Here is a 26,150-nt window from a genome sequence, read left to right as displayed (position 1 = left end):
ACTCTGTCTCTACTTCCTTGTGTTCTTGCAAATGCAGTTTTCCCTTCTCAGTCCTGACGAAGAATCTCAGTCCAAAACGTCGACTGTACTTCTCCCAATAGATGCTGCCTGGCCTGCTGCGTTCCACCAGCATTTTATGTGTGTTGCTTCCCTTCTTATTAATTTTCTTTCAAACTGAACAATTGCTGAGTGGGTGTGTTCTGCGTCTCATTTGATGAAGAATTCACATAGGCCAGGAATCTAGGCATATCATTTCTGGAATTGCTTCCCAATCAATCATCATAATACAATCATCTTTTACAATCCTTTGGAATTGTAGATTAATATTAAAAAATCCTTTAGAATAATTTACAGAATTTATTGTTTAACATTTATGAATGAAATTACCACAATAATTTCTGTATTATAATGATTATAAGCAGGAAAACAAAATCAAATAGAAACTAAACTGATGAACACCTTTATTAAAATAACAAACAGTAGAAATTGAAATAAGCACATTATGCATTTATAAACAAGTAACTTTTGGGCTATTTTTATTTTAAATGTGTGAGTTAACCATTCCCTTGCTGTAGATGTACAAAGGTCATAAGTTGTTTTTTAAGATTGTAATATTTATGGAATGCAGGGTAGAGATACATCTCTACTCAGGGAGGTGTAAGGCGCTCCTTCCCTCCACCAACCTGCAGGTCACCCTTGGGTAAGGTGTAGCACCTGTCTCGCTCGCCCTTACCAATCTGACTCATGTGAAGCCATGGGAGCAGTTGGTGGATGGCCATATAAGCAGCTGATGCACATCACAAGTCCTGGTTATGCACCAATGATGCCAGGCTGGCAGTCTCTGAAGAGTAATGATAATGGCTGGCATCACCCATCTTGAAAAGACACTGCCCAGAAGAAGGCAATGGAAAATCACACCTGTAGAAAAACTTGCAAAGAACAATCATGGTCATGGAACGACTATGATTGCTCACCTCATACTACACGACACATAACGAACGGACGAGTATCATTTAGCTTTGACATTCATTTAAGCCTGGTATTTATCTCTGAGTGAGAGTGGGATGCTGGCAAGCATAACTGATTATTTTACAAAAAGTATCGTTATTACCATATTGTTTTTAAAGGTAACATTTAATTAAATTTATTTTTCAGATCTTCCATTAGCCAAATGCTTAGATCTGAGTCACATCAAAACCAAAGCCTCTAGTTTATGTTTAACGGAGAGTCATCCGCCTGAAACGTTATTGAACAGATGCTACCTGACCTGCTGTGTGCTTTGTGATTATTCTAAATTATTGTAGATTTCCCAGGTCTGCAAGTTTTAGTTTTTATCTCCCTAAGTTCACATTCCTATCTATGTGGACAAATAAGTGACAGATTTACATTTATATAGTTACTTCCACATCTGCTTAGGAGTATCCCAAAGTGCCATACAGAGGCACAGAACTTCTAGTTAAGTATTGTCAGTTTGAGGTAGGCAACATAGCAATGATCTTAATACATTTGATCTCCACAATCATCAATATGGTACAACTAGATAAACTACCTTAGTGAGCAAACACAAGGAAATCTGCAGATGCTGGAAATTCAAACAACAACACACACAAAATGCTGGTGGAACACAGCAGGCCAGGCAGCATCTATAGGGAGAAGCGCTGTCGACGTTTCGTCAGGACTTCGACAAAGGGTCTCGGCCCGAAACATCGACAGCACTTCTCCCTATAGATGCTGCCTGGCCTGCTGTGTTCCACCAGCATTTTGTGTGTGTTGTTGTTTAAACTACCTTAGTAATGTTTGTTGAGGGGTATATATTGGGTGTGAAATGTGGTAACTCTACACTTGCTTGTGACAGAATACTATGCAGTCTTTTACATCCACCTAATTCAGAGGTTCTCAACCTTTTTTATGCCATGGACCAATACCATTAAGCAAGGGGTCCGTGGACCCCAGGTTGGGAACCCCTGATCTAAAGTTATGGAGGAAGCATTGGTAAATAGTTTCAGCACTTCCTCTGAAGTATTGTACTGAAGAATTAGATTAGGTTAGATTTGATTAGTTTATTGTCATATACATCAGGGTGCAATGAATTCCCTTGTTCACTTGAAGCTCACAATCTGTATAAATGGCAATAATAACTACAATAAATACAGATTAGCTTTATTGATTAGCATGTACTTCAAAACATCAAAACAAACAGTGAAATGCATTGTTTGGCATTAGCAATCAACACAGTATCAAGATTGTGCTGGGAGTGGCCAAGAGTCACCACACTTTCTGCACTGTAAAAGCATACCCCCAGCTCATTAACCCTAACCATAGATATGTCTTTGGAATGTGGGAGGAAACCAGAGCACTCAATATTTCTCCCCTCAATCATCATTACTAAGGTAGGTTTTCTGGTCGTATCACATTGTCTTTGGAACGTGGGGGGGAACCCATGTGGTCATGGGGAAAACATACAAACTTCTTACAGACAGCGGTGGGAATCGAACTCCAATTGATGATTGGTGATTGTTGACACGGTAAAGCGATTGTGCTATCCAATACTCTACTATGCCACCAATGACAATGTCCAATGATAACAGAAAATAGCAGAATGCTGTAAAGATTATTGTGCAAGTAGTTCAAGCAGAAGTACTGACGTGACACTAATGGAAGAACAGAGAGAGATAGTTAAGAGTAGGAGAAAAACGTGTGAGGAAGAGGGTGTGAAAGAAAGTGATTTGACCAAGAGTCGGATAGCAGTAGGGAAGATTCTGTTCTTAATGTCTAGATATTTTGGCTTTTAAGTTTTTGTATATTCTCCCAAGGAGACTACATGTTCCTGTCACTGGAACAACAGTACAACACTGACTTTTCTGACTCAGGATGAGTCAGAATGAGAATGCTAGCATGGGTCAAAAAAATGAGGTTGCTTACTAACTTTCTGCACCAATGGGGGAAGATCAGCCTTTATTCCCTGCAGTGCAGTTAGATACTCCAGGATATTAGAGGAGGGCAAGACTGGGCATCTGGGTTAAAGCTCTATAATTGAATACTCCACTATTACTATGAAACTCTCAAGTGCAGAACACTCACCTCCATAGCAGAATGTGACAATAAAACTGGGGACAGCAAATAGGAACTGGGACAATGTTGAATATTGTAGAACTCACCTGGGAGGATGTCAACCAGCTACTGGAGTTTGAGGCACATACATCTTTGGATAGGAAATGATACATGGCAAAAAAGGTTAAAAAAAAAAGGATATGTCTTATTTTAATTAATTAACATACAGTTAAAAGATTGTGTCGCTTCAATAAATATGAACAAAAAGATTGCAAACATGTTTTAACATCCTTAATGTAGTGATGTTTTAATGGTAAAAATTATTCAGTCCTTTCTTGTGAAATATTCTTATTAGATCATTGATCAAGGTTGTTTCATTAATTGGAAACAAGGGAACTATGAATAAATAAGATTTAGCTTCAATTCAGGCAGTCATTTCACTATTAGACTTTAAAGATATAACTCATTCTCTGTCCAGCATTTTCTTTCTTTTCTGAAATTTAATTCTGGGAAGCCTTTAAAAAAAACAGCAAGCACAAAATGCTGGAGGAATTCAGCATGTCAGGCCCCATCAATGGAGAAGAGATGCAGTACTGATGAACCCCGAAATGTCGACTGCTTTTGCTTTCCATAGGTGCTGCTGAGTTCCTCCAGCATTTTGTATTTGTTGCTCTGGATTTCCAGCAGCTGCAAAATCTCGAGTTTCAAAAAGCAGCTTTGTCTTCAATCTTTTTTCCCAAAGATGCTGAGATCTGCTGGGTTGTAGCTTTTATTGTACTGACATAAGTCATGTACCATCCCTGAATAACTATTGCCAATGATGTAAGCCAAGGCAATGATAGTTAACAAAGAGAATGGCATTATAGCCAGATCTGTTAATCCCATGTTCACTGAACCTCGCCACCAGAGGTCAGTCAGTGTCAATTATATTTGCACCTTTTAGGTTAGGGGTAAAATTTTTAGGACTAATGTTAGCATCCAATTGAATTTTCTCTTTAGCCATCCTGGCCTCTGAAAGTTAATGTCACATAATTTGCAGAGTATTATTCTCCATTGAGGCAACAAGAATTGACAACTCTGATCCAATCCCGTTCAGCTACCTAGAGAAAGAATTCCACATCTTCTGGTCCAAACTCATGTAACAAAATTATGGCTTTACTCAAACTGAGCACAGGTTAGGATCTTAGTATGATCCTAGCAGGGTTACCTTTCAAACATTTCAACAGAAATAGCCAGAAGCAGTTGTGATAATCCTTTCTATTTTAGAATTTGTAGAACACAATGTCTGTCTTATATCCCCATGTGCTTTTCCCCAAGCCTTTCCCCACTCCCCACCCTCTGCCTTTTCAAACTATGATCCGTTATTTTTTAGGAATTAATTAAGGTTCTAGTTTAGATTCTTTTTAGTCAGAAACTAAATGCCTCAATGAACTCCAGTATAAAGAGATATTGCTGTCTTCTCTTTCGCCCTGGTGGGAATGTTAAATTTATTAACATTCTTAATTCTTGACAGCAGTGTTTCTGTGCATGCTTCCTAAGAACTCCGAACTGATCTATCACATGAAAAAAAAAACCAGAAGCTGCAGATACTGAAAACTTAAAATGAAAACAGAAAATGTCTCAAACACTCAGTAGGTCAGGTCACATCTGTGGGAGGAGAAACAGAGTAAAAGTTTCATACTGATGATCCTTGGTCAGAGCTTTTATCAAATCTTTGCTAGTCCTCATTAAAACTTTTTTACATCTATATCCTGCTATGAACAACTTCTTAAGAGCCAAGATTATTTCTGGTAGCATTTTCAACACGTGTTATCCAAAATTCTCCTGTATCTCTCTGAAACTACACTATGACTCACTCACTCACTCATCAGTGACTTTTACATTGCATTCTGATAAAGCAACACCTTAGTTTTAAAACTCACACATTTGTCCATCAAGTCTCTCTATGGCCACACACTTCCACATCTTATTCTCCTCTGTTGTTCCAAACCTCTAATATCTCTATCTTCTTCCAGTACTGACCTCCTTGGCCCACCAATGAAAATAATGCCTGTGGAACCATAGACTCGAGAACTTAAAATTATTTCCTTTAAAACTCTGTTTGTCTATCTCCTTTAACAGGCAACATAAAAGCTATCTCTTTGATTATTCTTCTGGTTACCTGCCCAAATGTTGACTTGTGAGTCATATTTTTGACTGATTACACTACTGTGAAATTCATTGCAACGTCTTGTTACAAGTTTTATTTTATTATGCACTCAGTGGCCACTTTATTGGGTACACCTGTTCGATAATGCAAATATCTAATCAGCCAATCATGTGGCAGCAACTTAATGCATAAAAGAATGCAGATATGGTCAAGAAGTTCAGTTATTGTTCTGACCAAATATCAGAATGGGGAAGAACTGTCATCTAAGTGACTTTGATTGTTGGGGCCAGATGGATTCGTTTGGATATTCTCAGAACTGCTGATCTCCTGGTGTTTCCATGCATAATATTTTCTTGAGTTTACAGAGAATTATCACAAGGTGGGGGCAAGAGTGCTGGGAGAGGACACAAGCAGGACACAAACATGTCTCTCTTAGGTTCAATAAAATAGCATTTATTACTCACTACACAGAGAACCGGGAAATCAAGGAGGACAAAGAGGAACATGAACCTTGAACTAGGAAACTAGGAACTTGGATCGCCGCGGCCATGACTTAGGCACTGGGAACGTGGTCCGCCGTGGACCTTGGAATTGGACATTGGGAACTTAGATCGTCGCCGCCTTGACTGGGACCCTGGGGACTGGGACTGCTGCGGACCTTGGACCTGGAGACTGGGAACTTGGACCTGGAGACTGGGAACTTGGACCACCGCGGACCTTGGACTTGGAGACTAAGACCTTGAATCGCCGCAGCCAGAATGTGGACACCATGGATCGCTGCAGCCAGAACGTGGAGACTCCAACAGAGGACAGGAATGTCGAGCCAGGACTCCGCCTTCAACTCAGGCACCGAGCCGGGACTCTTCTTCGAGGGATAGACACGGATACTGGGCATGAACATCGAGCCAGGACTCCGCCTTCAACTCAGGCACCGAGCCGGGACTCTTCTTCGAGGGATAGACACGGATACTGGGCATGAACATCGAGTCAGGACTCCGCCTTCAACTCACCCCTGGCAGTTTGACCTTGCCCGGACCCACTCTGTCGAAGGAAGGCAAATTGCCAGCGCTCCGATGCGGGCTAGATAACTTTGGCTTGTGGTAGTGACGGCGACTTGCAAAGGCTTCTTAACACTCTCGCCCTGAACGGCTAAAGCCAAGGGCTTATAAGCTGCCGGTTCAGGTCGAGAGTGGATTACCTTAATGGCCAAGCTCGAGGGACACGTGAAACGGAATTAGAAGGGAACAAGGAGTCAATGGTCCGGATCATAACGCAACCTAACAAAATTTAAAGGGGAACCGATCCGGACTATTACAAGAATAGTGCAAAAAACAAAAGCACATTATGTGATCAGCAGTTCTGCAGGCGAAAATGAATTGTTAGTGAGAGAGGTTAGAGGGGAATGGCTAGACTGGCTCAAGCTGACAGGAAGGCAACAGTAACTCAAATAGCCACACGTTACAACAGGGGGTGCAGAAGAGCATATCTGAATGCACAACATGTTACACCTTGAAGCAGATGGTCTATCACAGCAGAAGATCATGAACTTAGAGGTCACTTTTTCTAATAAAGTGAACACTGAGTGTATATTATGCTGATCTACACTATATTTTCACTTTAAAGGCATTGTCAGAGATGTGTCATAGGTTTTGCCCCTCACATAAGTGCTTTGCATTTAAGTCCAAAACTTTGCAAAGAGCTATTTCATTTCACTAACTGTGCCGTCATGAACCCCAGGAGCAATTGAGCTAAATGGAAGACCACCCAAAATAGATAAAATACATGTACTTGGCATATCTGACCTTTTGCATCAATGTTCCACGTGATGTATTGTCAATTACTAGAATGTATTTCTTGTTAAAACCTGATGCAATTCTATTTCAATTGCACTTATAAATACAATCATGCAGCAAAATGTCAGTTGAGGTTTGCAATAATACTAGCTGTTTGCAAAGAAGCTGAGCCAAGCCTACAGAAACTGCTGACTCTTGAATGGTTTCACAGCTGTTATTTAATCTTGTTGTTAAGAAAAAATTTCAACTTTTGTCTTGTGGTTGGCAATGTCATCTTAACACCTGAATAAAATAGTTGCTTTGCAGTCCCTTCAAGTATATGTTTAATCCAGCTAAATTCTCCATAGATCAGTATAATTTACCTGGAAGTTTCCACTGTCCATATATTGTCCAAATGTATGTCTGATATCTGACAACCAATTAATAGCTATTACCTCTGATGAAATAATGGGAAGAGATAAGCCATTGTCTTTGGTCCTTTGTTACTTATTCCAGCTAATCTCTGGGCTACTGTCTGATACTCGGCTAGAATGTCCATAGTCAAGGTACCTTGCGTTTCTGACCTAACTTTCACAGACTCTTGTGATTTCTGGCCTACATATGTGCCCAAATAAGCAGTGCCTCAACTTCAAAATCATGCCTCATTCTTTATAGCTCTGTACTCTCCTCTTACAACCCTCTGTGATTTCTGTACTCTGTCAATTTTGACTCCTTACTATAAACCCTTGATCTGTAGTGTCCATACTTCAGCTGCCAAGAATATCCCCTATGTCCCTCTTCTTTTCTAAAATGAAGCAACAACCTAACTAATGAAACCCTTAACCTATTATCACCACTAATTTGTTCTACTGTGACTAGATTTCAATTTGATTTGAAGAAAGTTCTGTGAAACACCTTGCTATTACTTATATCATTGCCAGCTTTTCTGATATCTTCTAATTTACTTTAATACCTGGATTGGATTATCATTTTACATGCATTATTCTACCCATAAACTTCCATGTGGGGTATGCTGTCTTTTCAGTTATTTATTTATTTAGCTTGCTGAATTGAAATACTCTTTATGGTATATTCATTAACTGAATCTTCTCCGAGGGTCTTCACCTTGTCATGGTGGAAAGGCTTGTGAGTTCCTGAGATCCCAAGAACAATGCCATCTGCAGGTTAGCTACTACCTGGCGCTTACCTCCTGGTAGGATCACCTATGATTAGAAGCAATCCAACCAAGACCTCAGTGGTGGAGCTTGTGGCATTTGATGACACATCAGAGTGGCAGTGCAGACAGAGGAAGGTTGCAGCAGTGAAAGGGTCCCCAGTCATCTTGCATTCCATGCCACAGGGTTCTGAACGTGACCTGTCAAGGACTGTGCCCATGCATCAGCCTCCCCTCATTAAATAAAGTCATGCAGAGGAATTCTCCATTAAGGAATCCACTGTAACATCCCAGATTAACTGCACCAGAATATGTGGATTAGCCTCCATAATCACCCAAAGAACCAACAACAGACAACCCCGAGGAGAATATCATACTCGACTTGGGTGATGGCACTACTTACTGCACTAACAGATTATTACTATGGTATCCCACATATAATGCCCTGCTTTTGAAGGGCATTTGTTGAGAAATGTTACTCTGCTCAGAATGAGGTGGTGCAGGGTGGGTCTGGAGGATGCAAGCTACCATAGTACTTTGCTTAGGTACAAAAGTGGAGTGCAGATATCTCAGAACTAGGGGAGGGTTAATTGGTTCAATTTTAGGAAATGGGCTGAGTATAATTTGAACTGCACTCTTGAAATTATTTTTGGTCCAGTATCTAGCATGAAACTGCTGAATGGCAGTACTGCAAAACTCCTATGGATAATTTGGATTATATTGTTATACCGATATTCAGTGCATTGAATTCTGGTTCTGAAATCCATTCCTTTGAAGTCCCTAGAATGAATTACAGAGATGAAGTAACAAGTTAAGGTGATTATACAGTATAATGCACTTAATGCTACTGAACGGTGATAAAGGCTTCCCTCGTGTAACTAAGAAAGGTATAAACCATTTAATTCTTAACCACTCAAGACAATGAGTTACCATCTATTATGGGCAACATCCATGAGATTTTCACATCAATTAGACAACATCAATACTTTTTTTGCAGGGAAAATGTACTTTAAAAAAACTTCAATTACCAACAATGCACAAGAAATTGCTGGATGTTCTCAGTTAGTTAGATGGTATTTGTGATCACAGATGCTGCTTAACCTGCTGAGTTCTTCCACCATTTTCTTTTGTGCGTCTGATTTCAGCACCTGGAGTCTTTTGTGTTTCCATGAAAATCGATTGCCTGAGTAACTGGTAATTGGCTGATTATTATCATATGCACTGAGATACAGGGAACAACATTGTTTTGCATGCCATCCATACAGATTATTTCAAAACATCTGTACATTAAGGTAGTACAAAGGGAAAAACAATAACAGAGTGCAGAATATCAAGTCACAGTTATAGAGGAAGTGCAAAGCAGGTGGACAATAAGATGCAGGGGCCAAGACACAGCAGAATGATTGAAAGTGATAAGCAATCAAATTTCAATGTTCCATCAAGCTTGGAGCATGCATTATGTTTTTTCTCCATCCTCCACTTCTATCTCCAACCAAGGAAGAGTCAATATAAGCAAAGACGTCTCCAGTGCTGTTAATGGGAACAAATCTCTGGAATAGTCTCTGATCTCATCACAGACTGAATGTACAAGAAAATGCAGACCATGTATAATCTCAAAATATCAGGTATCTTTTGTCAAAGACCAGTCCTGCTTTCACTGAAAGTGACAAAGTGTCAATACTCACTACCCTAACCATCAATCTTCTACCACAGGAAACATCGATCTACTATCCCAAACCGATCTACTGCCCAAAAATCAGTCTACCATGCCAGCCAAAACTCAAAGTTCCAATTTCAAAGCAAATTTATTGTATATATGTAAACATGTGTGTGTGTGTATATATACACACAACCCTGAGATTCATTTGCTTGCTGGCCTTCACAGTAAATACAAGAAGTACAATAGAATCAATGAGAAACAGGATTGATAAATAACCAGTGTGCAGAAGACCACAAACTATTCAAATACAAAATTAAATAATTATAAATAGATAGATAGATAGACAATAGAACATACAGGCACAGAACAGGCCATTTGGCCCACAATGTTGTGTGAACCAGCTAAAAAGTAAATCACAATCACCCAAACACTAATCCCTCCTACTTACATCATGTCCATATCTTTCCATCTTCCTATGTCGATCCAAATGTTCCTTAAAAGCCTCTAATGCATTTACCTCTACTACCATATCAGGCAGTGCATTCCAGGCATCCACTGTTCTCTGAGTAAAAAACTTACCCCTCACATCCCCCTTGAACCTACCCCTCTCACCTTCAATGCATTATGCATTTCAGCTCTGGGAAACAAATGCTCTCTGTCCACTCTGTCTGTGCCTCTCATAATCTTATAAACTTCTGTCAGGTATCTGGCACTCCAGAGAGGACAACCTAAGTTCATCCAGTCTTTCATGATAGCAGATGCCCTACAAACCAGGCAGCATCCCAGTGAATATCTTCTGCACCTTCTCCAAAGCCTCAACCCCCTTCCTATAGTGGTACAACCAGAATTGCGCACAATACTCCAGATGTGCCCTAACCAGAGTTCTATAAAGTTGCAACATAACCTCCTGACTTTTGAATTCATTGCCTCACTAATAAAGCATTCCATAAGCCATCTGAACTACCTTATCAGCCAGTTTATGAACCTGGATACCAAGATCTCTCTGCTCAGCAACACTGTTAATGATCTTGCCTTTAACAGTGTACTGTTTCCTTGCATTTGCCCTACTGAGGTGCAACACCTCACATTTATCTGGGTTAAACACCATCTGCCATTTCTCAGCCCATATCTGTAACTGATCTACATTATGCCGTATTTTTTTGCCAGTCTTATACACTATCCATATCCCCACTAATCTTGCTATCATCGGCAAATTTACTAAGCTACCCATCTACTTTTTCCAGGACATTTACTGTATATACATCACAAACAGCAGAGGTCCCAGCACAGATCCCTGCAGAACTCAATGAATTAAAGACCTCAGCTTGAATAAGTTTTCTCAACCACTACCCTCTGTATTATCTGTTCAAGCCAGTTCTGAATCCAAACAGCCAATTCATAGTGGGTTTCCAAATGCTCATACATCCTATTCCTAAGAATTTTGTCCAACAATCTACAACTGATGTGAGACTCACCAGTCTATAGTATCCAGAATTTCCCCTTGTTCCCTTCTTAAGTAGAAGTACAGCATTAGTCACTCACCAGTGGCTAGAGAACACACAAAGATACTGGTCAATGCCCAGCAATCTCATGTTTTCCCTCCTTCAATAACCTAGAGTAAACAATATTGAGAACAGATGACGAGTCCTTGAAAGTGAGTCCCTAGAACTGTTCATTGTGGAGCCAGTGGCCGCACAGTGAACTAACAATCTGTTCCAGGGGTCCCTCACCTTCTTAAGAAACAAAGGGTTGTTTTGTATTTAATCTAACACCACCCATGTAACGCCACACATGTAGATTTAAAGGCAAGAATTAATAGCAAATAAGGTTCCATTGAAAAAAAATCTTGGGAATTTTGAAACATATTGTCACTGTATCAGTGGAACCAAATGGGGAATGAGCATAACTGCAATGTTAAGCAGCTTCAGCATTATCATCCCTTGAGACCATGCCTCAGTTGGTGCAGCTCTGGCTCTTGAATCTGAGAGCTGTGGGTTTAAGTGCCATGAATAAAGAAACCTAAGCTGACAGTTCCATAAAATGCCACCAGAAAACCACAGCCCACATCTGCTTTTCACACGAATATAAAACATCCCATATTTTTATGAGTTTTGGTGTTCTTCCTGCTGTGTCAGGTCTATACTTAACCCTTAATAAAAATTGTTTGAAAAGTTACGTGGTTATTATCAGTGTTCTTGCAGGATTTTGCTGTGCGCAAATTACCTGCCGCATTTCCTTCTTCCTTGACCATATTTCACTGCATGAAAAGCAAAATTCAAAAGTCGCTATTATGTTATCACGTCCAACGCATTCAATGTTAAACCAATGCGTTCATTCTAATTAGGGATCCCGATGAATGGTCTTGGCCCGAAACGTCGACTGTTTATTCCCCTCCACAGATGCCGCCTGCCTTGCCGAGTTCCTCTAACATTTTGTGTGTTGCTCGTTCGTTTTAAAGGGAGTCCTTTTTATGGTTTACCTGCTTAAGTTTCACTCGGGGTATAGTGGTTGGGTGGAGTGGTGGGGGTCTCATTTTGAGTGCGTGTGGTTCAGTTGACAGGTGGTGTTATCCACCCAGGGCAAGTCAGTGGGCTTACAAGGGCAGTCACGGAGCACCAGGGCATTCAGCCCCGGGACCTGCATCAACGCTGGCGGAGTGAACATGCGAGCGGTGAGCACACCCGAGCCAACAGAGACCGCAGAGCTGAGAGTGTGTTAAAGCGCTGTCTCTGATTTCCTGAAGGGGGTGGGGGGGGGAGAGAAATAGGGAGTGGGTGGGGGAAAGGACTGAGTACGCACCTGCACCAAGGATCCACTAGATGGTATGAGATGAATGAACAGAGTGTCGGCTGGGGAGAAAAGTTAGTTACTGCTGAGTGATTCAGAGCGTCGGTCGTGATCAACTCCGGGCTGCGTCCACCTGACAGGGAACCTTTTCTCCACTCTGCTTGTATCCGGACTATAACCGCGACTTTAGCAAGAGACCCCAAAACTCAACTTCAATTACATTAATTTATGCTAAACTCCTGTTTGCAATGTACTAGGCTGCTGCTGCATAAAGCTAATTTTTCATGGCATTTACACCCTGGCTGCTCTGACAATAAACTTGAACTTGAACATTTAACTATTAAGTTTTGGAGACTGGCGTTGGCACAGATTTGGCTGCTGTTTGGGCTTGGCGGAGAGTGGGAGGACAGAGGGGGGATCAATTATTCGCCAGAGGATCACTGGTGTGTGTGTCAGTCCTTTGTAAACACACTTCGCCCACTGGCTTGTCACCGTGGATCTGGGCGACGCGATCACCCTGAGTGTACCGAAGGACTTATTCTGCCCCTCAGTGGTTTAGTGTGCCCTTCATTCCTCCACCCCTCCCTCCAACCTTCCTCAGTTCTTCTTCGGCGTGTCCCGCTTGCCGAAAGCCTGTAGCACCGTGCGACTCTAACAGGTTTTAAAAATAAACCAGAGAGGACCCGCGTAAAGCGGAGAGGGGGCGGGGGAAGGGGTAGTGAATTCTGGACTCCAAGAGCCCGGCGGATGATACCCGGGAGCAAGGCGGCGGGAGCGCCCCAGGGGTGTGGTGGATACCGCCGTCGCTGTCATCCGTTCCCTTAATAAAAAACACGAGGCAGAGTCCAGAGCGATGAGGTTGCAAAGACTCCCACGCCCCGGCGGACCGTCCAACCTACTCTGACGCGCCCAGAGGTTATTAATAAGAGGGCGGTTATCTTTCACACGGCGCACGAGTTAATGAGGAGGACGATGTTCTTACCAGCCGAATCAATAACGAAAGCAGAGAGAGTCTGAGCTACCGAGGACATTACACACTCCCAGATCGCCGGAGTGTTTTTTTTTTTTGCAACCGTGTGACCAGGATGCCTATAACACGACATCGAAGCAGTGATAAATGATTGCAGCTCGCCGTACACAACATAGTGGTGGATCTAACCATCATCCCTGAGTCAGTTTATTAACAACCTCCTTCTTCCCTCGCCCTTCTCTCCTACTGGCGCACTTTTGCCTAAAACCCTGAATGCGAACAGTTTTATCAGTTGGGAGCACTTTGTGCAAGATAAAAAAATATTGATTAAAAATACCCGTCACAGAACTTCCAAGGAGTTGTATCGGGTGTCTCGGAGAGGGTGAAGTTTTGTGGCCGGGGGTCTCAAGGATGGTGGCGCAGGTTGTGTGGAGCCCGGTGTGGATGTTTTGGACACTATTCTCCGCTTTCGCCTCTGCGGACTTGAGTTGTGCCCCTTCTCAGGCGAGGCAACAGGGATCGGTCTATGTGCACCTAGGCGCGCCAGGATCGGCGAGGCGATGGCGCCGCGGGGTTCTGGACGAGTTCCCCCGTCTGGGCGCACCCGGCTCGGGTCACGGTGGCAAATCCCGACGGGAGGCGGTGAAGCTGACTAACCCGCGGCCGGAGCAGATGGAACTGAACAGTACCACCTTCGCATTGACCGGTGATTCGGCGCACAATCAAGCCATGGTGCATTGGTCTGGGCAGAACAGCAGTGTAAGCAGTGGGATTTTATATTAAAAATGCTGTAGATTACTTACTTTGCATTTAACCATATTGTGGTTGATAGAACCATCGCATACCTCTTTGAGTGTTCTGTTCAAGTTTTATATGCAATTGCTCTAGTTTCGAATCTCTTTAAAGCTATTATATGGCTCGTGTACTGATCAGAATTGAGCAAGTATCATTTCGATTGTGGGTTGAAGGTACAGAAAGTCGGGTCGTCATAAAATAAGGTGACTCTTCTAAAGCAGGGTTATAAAAGTCGCCGTCAGTTTCTTAACCAACCCTCCGAGAATAGTTGTTGGAGAGCTGATATAACTCCAATCATTGATCGTCTCCAAGACCCCATATTAATAAAGTTGGTGAAGCAACGGGATGTGAGTGACCGTTATTTCAATTAATGCCAGTTTTAAACTCGAAGTATGATAGATATAGAGGCTAAATGATACGGATACGTTAAATGGGTTGGGGGTGGGGGTGAGGGAGTCGTTCATTGTCTGTGCAGCCCTTAAAGTGGGCATTGTTTAGAGGGGAAGCAGCTACCTCTCAATGAAACATAACCCGCCAGACTATGTGACAATGATCCCTGTCCAAGTGGCAAGCAAGTGTGGATTTTGTCCCCTGCGTAAAGTAAACCCAAAATATTCATATTTTAGTATAAGCTGCATAACGAAGTGGGAAGAGACCATAAGACCATAAGTGTCCCACGGAAGATGGTCGGTGTCCCTAAATTTACAAGGGACCATTTTCTCGTTTTGAAAGGGAACTAGAATTAAATGATTATAAATTACAGTACTGCGATTTTTTTTCGTGAATTTATTCGGGTTTAAACCATTTCCAATTAAACCCCGCTTTAGATACATTAATAGGACTAACGCTCGTTATTTTATGTGTTTTTGTTGTAATTTTACTCTTTTTTAACGTAAAGTTATGACTGAAACCCATACTTTATGGAGTTAGGTCTAGTCTGTATTTTTCAAGGACTGCTTTTCATCCCTCTTGTCTCCTCACAACCCGACTTTTGAAAGTTGAAGGTTTGAAACCTAAAGCGAGCGTAACAGACCGGCTCGTATCCAGATGTCCCTTTGTTCTCAAGGGCGAGGGGCATACAGCGGTGATGTAAACACCCTGCCTGACCCAGCCCCGAATCGACAACTTGTCCCTAATGATTGGAAATGAGGAGGGAGCCGAAAAGGCGAAGAGAACGAACCTGCGCGCGGTTAATATAGTGTACCTCCGCTTGGCCGAAAGCTGGGAACCTTGCCGCTGGCTTCAGCTCTGAGCATTTACAATATTCCAACTGCATGAACGTTGGAAGTGAGAGCAGAGAATTAAATTGCATCCATCTTCCCCCAATCCTTGCACACATAGTGAAAACTCTTTAAATATCTGACTTCAGGTAATAATCTGAAACTCTCCGTCTGCGGTTCCTATTGCATCTCCGCTCATGCAAATAGTCTGAGGACAAAGCTGCTGTCAGGTTCTTGGAATAGACGCCGAACTCAAACCGTGCCTCTCCGGTGTTGTCAATAACTGGACACCGATCCTTAAACCAATGCCTATCAAGGAAAATACCTGCTCTGCTGTCCGGGCGACTCTCGTAAATAAGACATGACCACTCAGCCTTTGCTAATGTACTGTTAAGCCAGGGAAGAGTGAAACATTGAATGTAACTGGCGGTCTGTTGGGGCGAATGACAATAGAACCGGCCTCCGTGACTTGCGGGTGGAGAGCGAGAACTGTTGATAGTTGGCATGAAGGGGCAGTCCCCTGTTAAAATCGGCACAGAGCCGGCAGGATACGAGCGACAAGAGACTGCAGATGCCCGAATCTGGAGCAAACCTCCCCCGCCCCGAACAAACAATCTGCTGGAGGAAGTCAGCGGGTCGAGCAACATGCATGGAAGCGACATTTCGGGTGGTTACCCAGGAGTGAACTACATGTTCACTTTATCATATCCTTGATACTTTAAAAAAAATCTTTAACCGTACCTATACTGTATCTCGACTATATTTTCCCTCAGATGTTGGTTGATAGATATCCATTTCGAGTTATGATTCTTGCAAGCACTTTTATTTATTTTATTATCATAAATAGCTCCTCCAGCTCCTCGAGTCAAGCCACCCCAACAACCCCACAACCTAATCACGGGACAATTTACAATGACCTGTTTAGCTACCCCGGTCGGTCGTTGACCTGCGGGAGGAATGTAGAGCACCAGGGGAAACCGGGCGCACCCCGCGACAGGACGTCCAGAGACTCCTTAAAGCAACGGCGTCGGAATGAACTCCGGAGCGCCCAAGTGTAATAGCATCGCCCTCACCCTACGCCCATCCATTTGACATCAGTAAAGGTCCATACCGTGTCACCATAATTCTAGACTCCCCACCGCCCTTTTAATGTGCTTGTTTCCCGGGAATTAACATTAGCATCCCACACCTCCCCCGCCCCTCCACAACCTTCCCTCCCAGTCCTGGTGAAGGGTTCCGACCCTAAAAGTTGACTATTTATTCCTTTGCATAGGTACTGGTCTGGCCCACTGAGTTCCTCCAGCATTTTGTGCGTGTTACTCTGGATTTCCAGCATCTGCTGAATCTCTCGTGTTTGCGAATAGTCTTTTCTGCGTTCACTGATCGTAAATTGAGAACTTGGCTTTCGTTGTACGAAGTGGGTTTCCACTGAGCTAAGGAATCATCGTCTGACTTCACTTGGTCTTCTTGCGGCCGTATCAATATTTTAGTTACAATTTTGTAAAGAAAGTCTTTAATCGATGGATTTAACACCAGCTCCACTGCGAAATAAACAAGTCTGTTTTATGCACAGGGTTGCGCATTACTGCTTAATTGCTTTTGGGACTTTGCCACTTTTTGTCATTAAAGTGTAACGGATTTAATAAAAAAATATTAACCACTTAGGCTAGAGGTTTAAAACGCCGAGTTCGCAGTGTAGGAATTGTATCGGGGATGTAAGTTTAGCCAAACGCTCTTAGTACATCCCTTATAATCTCCTATTTGGGCAGTGACTCTAAAGTTACTGGTATCATGTTTCTCCTCAATTCACCCCATTTAACTTTGCCACTTGTTAACCTCTGGCTTCAATTGCTCCAAAATGTTGGAGGAATTCAGCTGATCAGGTAGCATTTATTTAAAAAGTCGACGTTTTGTGCCGAGATCCTTGATCAGGAGTGCGGTTGGGAAACGTCGACTCTTCATTCATTTCCGCAGATGCTGCTTGACCTGCTGAGTTCATCCAGCACTTTGTGTGCGTTACTCTGGACTTCCAGCTTCTGCACAGTCTTTTGTGTTTATTTATTGACATCATTATTGCCTAAATCAGCTAAGGCCATAAACAGTAGAATTGCTTTCTCATCCCCCCCCCCTCATTCTCCAGCTCTTCTCTCCTCTTTAAAGAGTCTTCAAAATCATTCCCTTCAATGCAGCATGTTACATTCCTTTGTGATTTGCCCAAATTTTATTTGATAACGGGACTTGGGAAAATATACTATGTTTCAAAATTTCAAAACAGTGGAAGTTGCAGTCAGACAATATTACAATTCTGATGGAATGTATCTCTCGGTTTTCTGAAGGAAAGTGTGTCCTCAATGCCTCGCTGGAAAATTAGTTTCAAAAAAATGTCTTGCGACATTATGGCTGCCACTAACTTAAGACCTTCCTTAATTTCCTAAGACTTCTCTTCCACTTCTTTAGCTAAAACATCCTTAATTATCATAGCCCTGTTGTCCAGTAAAACCAAGGGGACTAGCGGGACTAGATAGTTGAGACTTCCCGGTGTGATCTACTGTCTTCCAATGCATTCCCCTGTTAATTACTCTTTTCCCTCTTCCCCCATTCACACCTATTTAATCCCCAAAATATTTACTATCATATGCACAATTACATTTCTGCAAGTATAACTTATTTTCCCACGCTGACTGCCCGAGGGGTTAATTTTCCTGTTAATTTTATTTAGGCATACGGCTTAGTACAGGCCCTACTGGTCCAAACAGCCTGTGCCCACCCAAATATACTAATGTATAATGTATACTGATATACAAATATACTAAATATACCAGTGACAAACTAATCCATATTTAATTGGAAAACAAGAGAAAATCTGCAGCTGCTGGAAATCTGAGCAACACACACAAAATGCTGGAGGAACTCAGTAGGCCAGGCAGCACCTATGGAAAAGAGTAAACAGTCGATGTTCTGGGTCTCGGCCTGAAACGTCGACTGTTTACTCTTTTCCAGAGGTGCTGCCTGGCCTACTGAGTTCCTCCAGCATCTTGTGGGTGTTGCATGTATTATTGGAACGTGGAAGGAAACTGGAGTGCTTAAAGGAAATCCACACGGCCGGGGCAGAATATGCAAACTCCCTACAGGCAGTGGTGGAATTGAATCTGCATTGGTGGCATTGTAATAACATTATGTTAACAGCTGTGCTGCCGTGCCACCCTTAAAGATTGTATAACAATACTTAGACACTGCACAGCAACCCTGGAAGATTGGCAACTCTAAAACCTGGCAAAACTGAACCACTGAGATCACATTGTTTCAATGTGGTCCTGTTGTGCTGAGTATCTTGGTCATTTATGAGAAATGCGTTACAAGTGAGTGTGATCACTGGACATCCAGAGTAGCTTCAAGTGGAGCTGTACAGAAATGTAAACGCTCCAGCCTGAGTCACTATGTCACACTTGAAGGGAGGTGGCTGTGTTTATTGGAGGATATTCATGCCCAGATCCTGGATGAAGATCTTACCAGCGTAGCGTAGTCTAGGCTATCTTTAGCTGATTGATCTATGATCTTCCTTAACTCTGTAACTTGTACAGTCAGCAGTGAACAATGGTCAATTCCACTCACAGCTCCTCGGGAGATGATGCAGCTCACATTTGCAAGATGCAGATGACATCTATCATCTTAAACATTCCCACCACCTCCATCTGAAAGAATGGACGATTTCACTTATTTTTGCAGTTAATTAAGATATCCAGTAGTAGAAAATGAGGAACAGAGGTAGTTTGACTTGATGACTTAGTATAAAAATTGCTGTGAATTCAGGGCCAATATTCGATCAGACAGAAAAAGTGTTATTCTACATCTTGTCTTTTTTTTCAATTGGTGGTTTGGGGCAATTAAAAATATCTGCAGATGCTGGAAATCTGAAATAAAAACAGAAAATGACAGGAATATTCAGATGGTAGGGGAGCATCTATGGAAAGAGGAACAAGTTAGGGATGTTTCTCAGAGTGTACCTGGGTTTTCCCTCCTTTGCAGCAGCTTCTTCTCAAATCACAGTTTCATTTCATGCTTCTCAGGCAATGACTCTTTTTGAGGCAGCAGCACTGATGTTGCTGCAGTATTGTGGTTGGCTCATTCATTGGCATAGATTAGAGGTTGTGGATGCCTTTAACTAGCTTAGAGATTACTCACTCACTTTCTAAAGTGTCTCTTCTGACCCTGGTGTTGCTACTCTTCTGTGGCTATTTCCTTGTTTGAACTTATTCATTGCTTTACTATTAACTGGTTTTCGCAAATCACTACTGGAAGTCTGCTTTGTTTATAGTTTCTGCAGGAAATATTTTGACAATTGGTTAGCTTCTTCCCTAGTGGTTGAATGCAAGGTAATATGCTTGTTCACATTGGTGATGGGCAAAATAAACTGCAGAACTATCGTGGATGTGTAACAAAGACAGGTCAACAATCAGGTGCAGATTTCATTGGGATAGGTGCCTGGCACCTTGTTTGTCACCTATATAAATTAAAGGGATGATAATGTAGTAAACTGGATCAGCAAATTTCTGGATGACACCAAGATTGGAGACATAGTGGACAGTGAGGACTAGAACTAGAGGTCGTAGGTTAAGGGTGGAAAGTGAAATATTTAAGATGAACCTGAGAAGTAGCCTTAACATCAGAGGGTGATGCGTCTAGAATGAGCTACCAGTGAACGTTGTGGATATGTGTTCAATTGGATGTTCAAAGTTCAAAGTAAATTTATGAAAAAAGTACATATATGTCACCATATACAACCCTGAGATTCATTTTCTTGTGGGCATACACAGTATATTCAAGAAACACAATAGAATCAATGAAAGACCATACCCAACAGGATGGACAAATGTGCAAAAGACAGCAAACTGTGCAAACAGACTATATTAACTTTTGTGTGGATGCAGTTGTCCCTGTTAGAACTGTTCGCTGCTATCCCAATAATAAGCCCTGGATCACTAGTCACATCAAAGGCCTCCTAAACCAGAAGAAGAGGGCCTTTAAAGATGGTGATCGGTTGGAGCTTAAAAGAGTTCAGAAGGAACTCAGAGTACAGATAAGGGGGGCAAAGGAGCAGTATAGGAGGAAGCTAGAACAAAAGCTGCAGAAAAAAAGCATGAAGGAGGTGTGGGATGGGATGAAGATCATCACCGGATGCGGTGCAAAGCGAGGGGCGAACATAAGTGGAGATGTGGAGAAAGCGAACCAGCTGAACAACTTCTTCAACAGGTTCGACAACTCAATCTCATCCTCACCGCAGAAATCCACACCAGGCTTACTTCCCTCACAGGAAAATAGCCACTCACAGGAGACCTTGCCCACGCCCAGGATTACGGCTGCACAGGTGGAAGGTCAACTGAGGAAGATCTGTACCAGCAAGGCGGCTGGACCGGATGGAGTTTCCCCACGATTACTGAGGGCCTGTGCGACTGAGCTGGGAGAACCACTACAGCGCATCTTCAACATGAGCCTGGAGCAGAGAAGAGTACCCAGACAGTGGAAAACATCCTGTATTGTCCCAGTACCGAAGAAACCACAACCAAAGGAGTTGAATGACTTCAGACCTGTTGCCTTGACGTCGCACGTGATGAAGACCATGGAGCGGCTGATAATACAGAATCTGAGGCCACAAACCAGGCACGCCCAGGATCCTCTTCAGTTTACGTATAAGGAGAAGGTGGGAGTGGAGGATGCTATCACGTATTTGCTGCACAAATCACTCTCTCACCTAGATGGGGTCAGTTGTGCTGTGAGGATTACATTCCTTGACTTCTCTAGTGCCTTTAACACCATCCAGCCCAAGATCTTAAGGCACAAACTAACGGAGATGGGAGTAGACTCTCACATGGTGGATTGGATAGTGGACTACTTGACAGATAGACCTCAGTATGTGCAGTTGGGAGACTGTAGGTCTGACACGGTGGTCAGCAGCACAGGAGCGCCGCAGGGAACCGTACTCTCTCCGGTCCTGTTCACCCTGTACACATCAGACTTCCAATATAACTCGGAGTCCTGCCATGTGCAGAAGTTCGCTGATGACACGGCCATAGTGGGGTGTGTCAGGAGTGGACAGGAGGAGGAGTATAGGAAACTGATACAGGACTTTGTGATATGGTGCAACTCAAACTACCTGCATCTCAATATCACCAAGACCAAGGAGATGGTGGTGGACTTTAGGAGATCTAGGCCTCATATGGAGCCAGTGATCATTAATGGAGAATGTGTGGAGCAGGTTAAGACCTACAAGTATCTGGGAGTACAGTTAGACGAGAAGCTAGACTGGACTGCCAACACAGATGCCTTGTGCAGGAAGGCACAGAGTCGACTGTACTTCCTTAGAAGGTTGGCGTCATTCAATGTCTGTAGTGAGATGCTGAAGATGTTCTATAGGTCAGTTGTGGAGAGCGCCCTCTTCTTTGTGGTGGCGTGTTGGGGAGGAAGCATTAAGAAGAGGGACGCCTCACGTCTTAATAAGCTGGTAAGGAAGGCGGGCTCTGTCGTGGGCAAAGTACTGGAGAGTTTAACATCGGTAGCTGAGCGAAGGGCGCTGAGTAGGCTACGGTCAATTATGGATAACTCTAAACATCCTCTACATAGCACCATCCAGAGACAGAGAAGCAGTTTCAGCGACAGATTACTATCGATGCAATGCTCCTCAGACAGGATGAAGAGGTCAATACTCCCCAATGCCATTAGGCTTTACAATTCTACCGCCAGGACTTAAGAACTTTTTAAAAGCTATTATTAATGCTTTTTGAGATAGTGATTTAGATGCATATCATATTTTTTACTGAGTTAAGTATTGTATGTAATTAGTTTTGCTACAACAAGTGTATGGGACATTGGAAAAAAGTTGAATTTCCCCATGGGGATGAATAAAGTATCTATCTATCTATCTATCTATCTATCTATCTATCTAAATACAAATAAATAAGCAATAAAGATTGAGAATATGAGGTGAAGAGTCCTTGAAACTGAGTTCATAGGTTGCGGGAACAGTTCAGTGATAGGGCGAGTGAAGCTGAGTGAAGTTGAATGAAGCTATCTGCTCTGGCTTGATGGTTGAGAGGTAATAACTGTTCCTAAACCTGCTGGTGTAAGTCCTGAGGCTCCTGTACCTTTTTCCTGATAGCCGCACTGAGAAGAAAGCATGCCTAGGTGGTGGGGTCTTTGCTTTCCTGCGAGAGCACTTCATGTAATTGTGCTCAGTAGCGGTGAGTGCTTTCTTCATGTTGGACTGAGCTGTATCTACTATATTTGTAGGATTTTGCATTCAAGGGCATTTCCATACCAGGTCGTGATGAAACCAGTCAGTATACTCTCCCTGTGCATCTATAGAATTTTTTCAAAGTTTTAGATGATGTACTGAATCTGTACAAACTTTTAAAAAAGTAGAGGCACTGTCATGTCATGCCTTCTTTGTGATGACACTTAGGTGTTGGTCCCAGGACAGATCCTCTGAAATTATAACACCAAGGAATTTAAAGTTGCTGATTCCCCTTTGAGCACTAGTTCATGGACCTCTGATTTCCTTCTCCTGATTCTCTCACATTGAGTGAGAGATTGTTGTTGTAGCCTCGCACCCATATTTTGATTCTCCCATCTCTACATTGATTTATCACCTCCTTTGATTCAGCCAACATCAGTGGTGTCATCAGCAAACTCAAATATGGCATTGGAGCTGTACTTAACCACACAATCATAATCATAAAGCTAAGCACACAGCCTTGTGGTACATCTGTTAGGATGGAGATTGTGGAGGAGATGTTGTTGCTAATCCAAACTGACTGGGGTCTGCAAGCAAGGGAATTGAAGATCCAATTGCACAAGGAGGTATTGAGACTAAGGTCTTGGCTAATTGTTTAGTTTTGAGGGGATGATAGTATTGAGTATTGAGCATCTTAATGTATGCATCTTTGCTGTTCAGCTGTTGTAGCGTTGAGTGAAGAGCCAATAAGATGGCACCTGCTGTGAACCTGTTGTGACAGTAAGCAGCTGGAGTGGATCCAAGTCGCTTCTCGGGCCGGAGTTGATATTCTCTCAATGCACTTTATGACAGTGGATGTAAGTGCTACCAGGCGCCAGTTATTGAGGCAGATTACAACATGTGAGAAGTTTGGATAGGTGCATGGATGGGAGGGATATGGAGGCTGTGGTGCAGGTGCGTGTCAATGGGACAAGGCAGAGTAACAGTTTGGCACAGGATAGATAGGCAAAGAGCTTATTTCTATGATAAAATGCTCTATGACTCAATGGCTGTATGGCAGGTAGAGCAGTTTCAAGGGCTGAATCATCTTCACGAGTTTACTCTGATCCTCAACAAGCATAAATCATCACTCTTCTGTTCTGAATGACATGTTGGTTCATGTAGACTCTTCATTGCCAATGCTCTTGAAAATGCTTCATGTATTGTATTTAGTTCATGGTTTTCAGAACTGGTATGACCATCTTATTCTGCAACCAGCAGCACCCCCCCCCCCCCCACAATCTCCACCCAGCCATTCAGGATCAGTAAGAATGTTTTACAATTGATTATTTAATTGAAATAATTGAATATTGAAAGACCTAGATAGAGTGAATGTGAGAAAGATGTTTCCTATTGCAGGGGAGTCCAGGACCAGAGGGCACAGCCTCAGAATTGAGGAACATCCATTAAGAACAGAGATGAGGAAAAATTTATTTAGCCAGAGAATGGTGAATCTGTGAAATTTATTGCCACAGACAGCTGTGCAGACTAATGTCTCCTTGGACACTATTCATGTAGAGTTAAATGACAGCTAAACTTCAATTAAATTGAATTGAAGTGAAGTCATTGGGCACATTTAAGGTGAAGGTTGGTAAGTTCTTGATTAATGAGGGCATCAAAAGTTTCAAGGAAAAGACTGGAAAACGAGGTAATAAATCAGCCATGATGGAATGACAGAGCAGATTCAATGGGCCAAATGGCCTCATTCTGCTTCTATGTGTTATGGTAATTATTAACAGCCATGAATGGGTTGAGAAACTGCAAGATAATGTTCTTGGTCGTAAAGGAATGGAGTAGAAAACCTGTGTAAATTTAAGCACAGTTGTTATCTAGATTTTAGGAAACTGCATATGCTGTTATGTTAAATATATCAGAACTTTATAGCAACATAAAGTTGCATATGGCACTTCGGTATTAAATAGGTTCCTGATAATTTATTTTGCATGCAAAGTGCCTCATCTTTTTTCATGCAAAAGCAAATATGTGCATTAACCTTAATGTGGGACTACAGTTAATGCATTCACACAGAATAGAATGTGCCTTCTGCCTTCTGCCAAGAGGTGAAAGTAGTGTGTATTTAAGTCCACCACTTCCTGTAGGATTTTTGTAATAGTTTAGAACCATGCTTTATATTTCAGGTACCAACGCAGATAGGTTCTGTTTGCTTCATTAACCTGCAGAAAGAACTACTGCTGTGAACTCCATAAAAATTAAATAATCAGATGAAGTAAAACTTGGTATTTAGTAAAAAGTGCCTGTACTCATCTAATGTTGTGATAAATGAGACCTGGTTTTGTCTACAGCTGAGCACAAAGAACATGGGTTTAGCTATAATTTCAATCTCTGATGTGTTTCAACTCCTTAATAAATACCTTTCTTGTCCATTTAATGCTAAGTCATGTCATACATCTTGAATGTAAGTAATGATGCTATGTCATTGAAACAGCAGCTGAAGCTGTTGAGGAATTTGTCAGGAGACAAGTGTAGATAAATGCAATTCACTTAATTGCTATATTGTCAATTGTAGTCAAGCATGAACATCCTTTTGCTATGCTCTCTGCTGATACAAAATACTCACTACAGGGAAGGAGAAGCACTTTGTCAAAGATGGACAGTTAATACAGCTGAAGCAGCTATGATTGTTTTGGATAATAGATCATTATTTCATTTTCTTGGCAAAGGAAATGTTTTATTTACTTGCACTGTTAAAAGATCATATTCTACAATATTTCCCTTACATATTAATTGTTCATTTACTCAACCACCTTGGAACAATCTCTCTTTGAAATAGAAGGCACTTTGTCACTTTTGGCTGACTAGTGGGTCTTGTATAATCTCAGGCTACGCATCCTTGTTCAAAGAATCCAACTTTCTAGCGAGATGTACAGAAGGATCTTAGGGTCCAAGTCCATTGCTCTGTTAGTGACCACAAAAGTCTATGGGGTGGTAAAGAAGGTGTATGGCATCCCTTCCTTTATTAATCAAAGTATTGAGTTCAAGAGTCATTATGTTACGTTGAGTTGGAGTATTGCATTCAGTTCTGGCTGCCCCATTATAGAAAGGATGTGGAGGCTTTGGAGAGGGTGCAGAAGAGATTTTTTTAAAAGAGTTACAGCATGGTAACAGGCCCTTCTGGCAAAACAAGTCTACACTGCCAAATTACACCCATGTGATCAATTAATTTACTAACCTGTATGTCTTTGGTATGTGGGAGGAAACCCAATGTGGTCACAGGAGAACATATGAACTCCTTACAGATAGTGGTGGGAATTGAACCTGTAGTAGCATTATGCTGTTACACTACC

The 26,150-nt window shown here is 42.2% G+C and overlaps 1 protein-coding gene across 4 annotated transcripts in view; it reads left to right on the top strand.

Moving 5' to 3' along the window:
* Positions 1-13,454: 13,454 nt before the first annotated feature.
* LOC140715125 (VPS10 domain-containing receptor SorCS1-like) overlaps positions 13,455-26,150 on the top strand; it is a 1,248,501-nt gene continuing 1,235,805 nt past the window's right edge. The window contains exon 1 of one of the 4 annotated variants that reach the window (XR_012096067.1): positions 13,455-14,322. Coding sequence is in view for 3 of the 4 variants with exons in the window: in XM_073026870.1 (XP_072882971.1) it covers positions 13,975-14,322 (348 nt within the window). In the remaining variant the exon portion in view is untranslated. The remainder of the gene's footprint in view (positions 14,323-26,150) is intronic. The other 3 variants (XM_073026870.1, XM_073026869.1, XM_073026871.1) reach the window with 3 other exon arrangements.

This window comes from Hemitrygon akajei, chromosome 23 (assembly GCF_048418815.1).
Source record: "Hemitrygon akajei chromosome 23, sHemAka1.3, whole genome shotgun sequence".
Classification (NCBI taxonomy): domain Eukaryota; kingdom Metazoa; phylum Chordata; class Chondrichthyes; order Myliobatiformes; family Dasyatidae; genus Hemitrygon; species Hemitrygon akajei.
The sequence above is the reverse complement of the archived record's forward strand: the minus strand, read 5'-3'. Positions and strand labels throughout refer to the sequence as shown.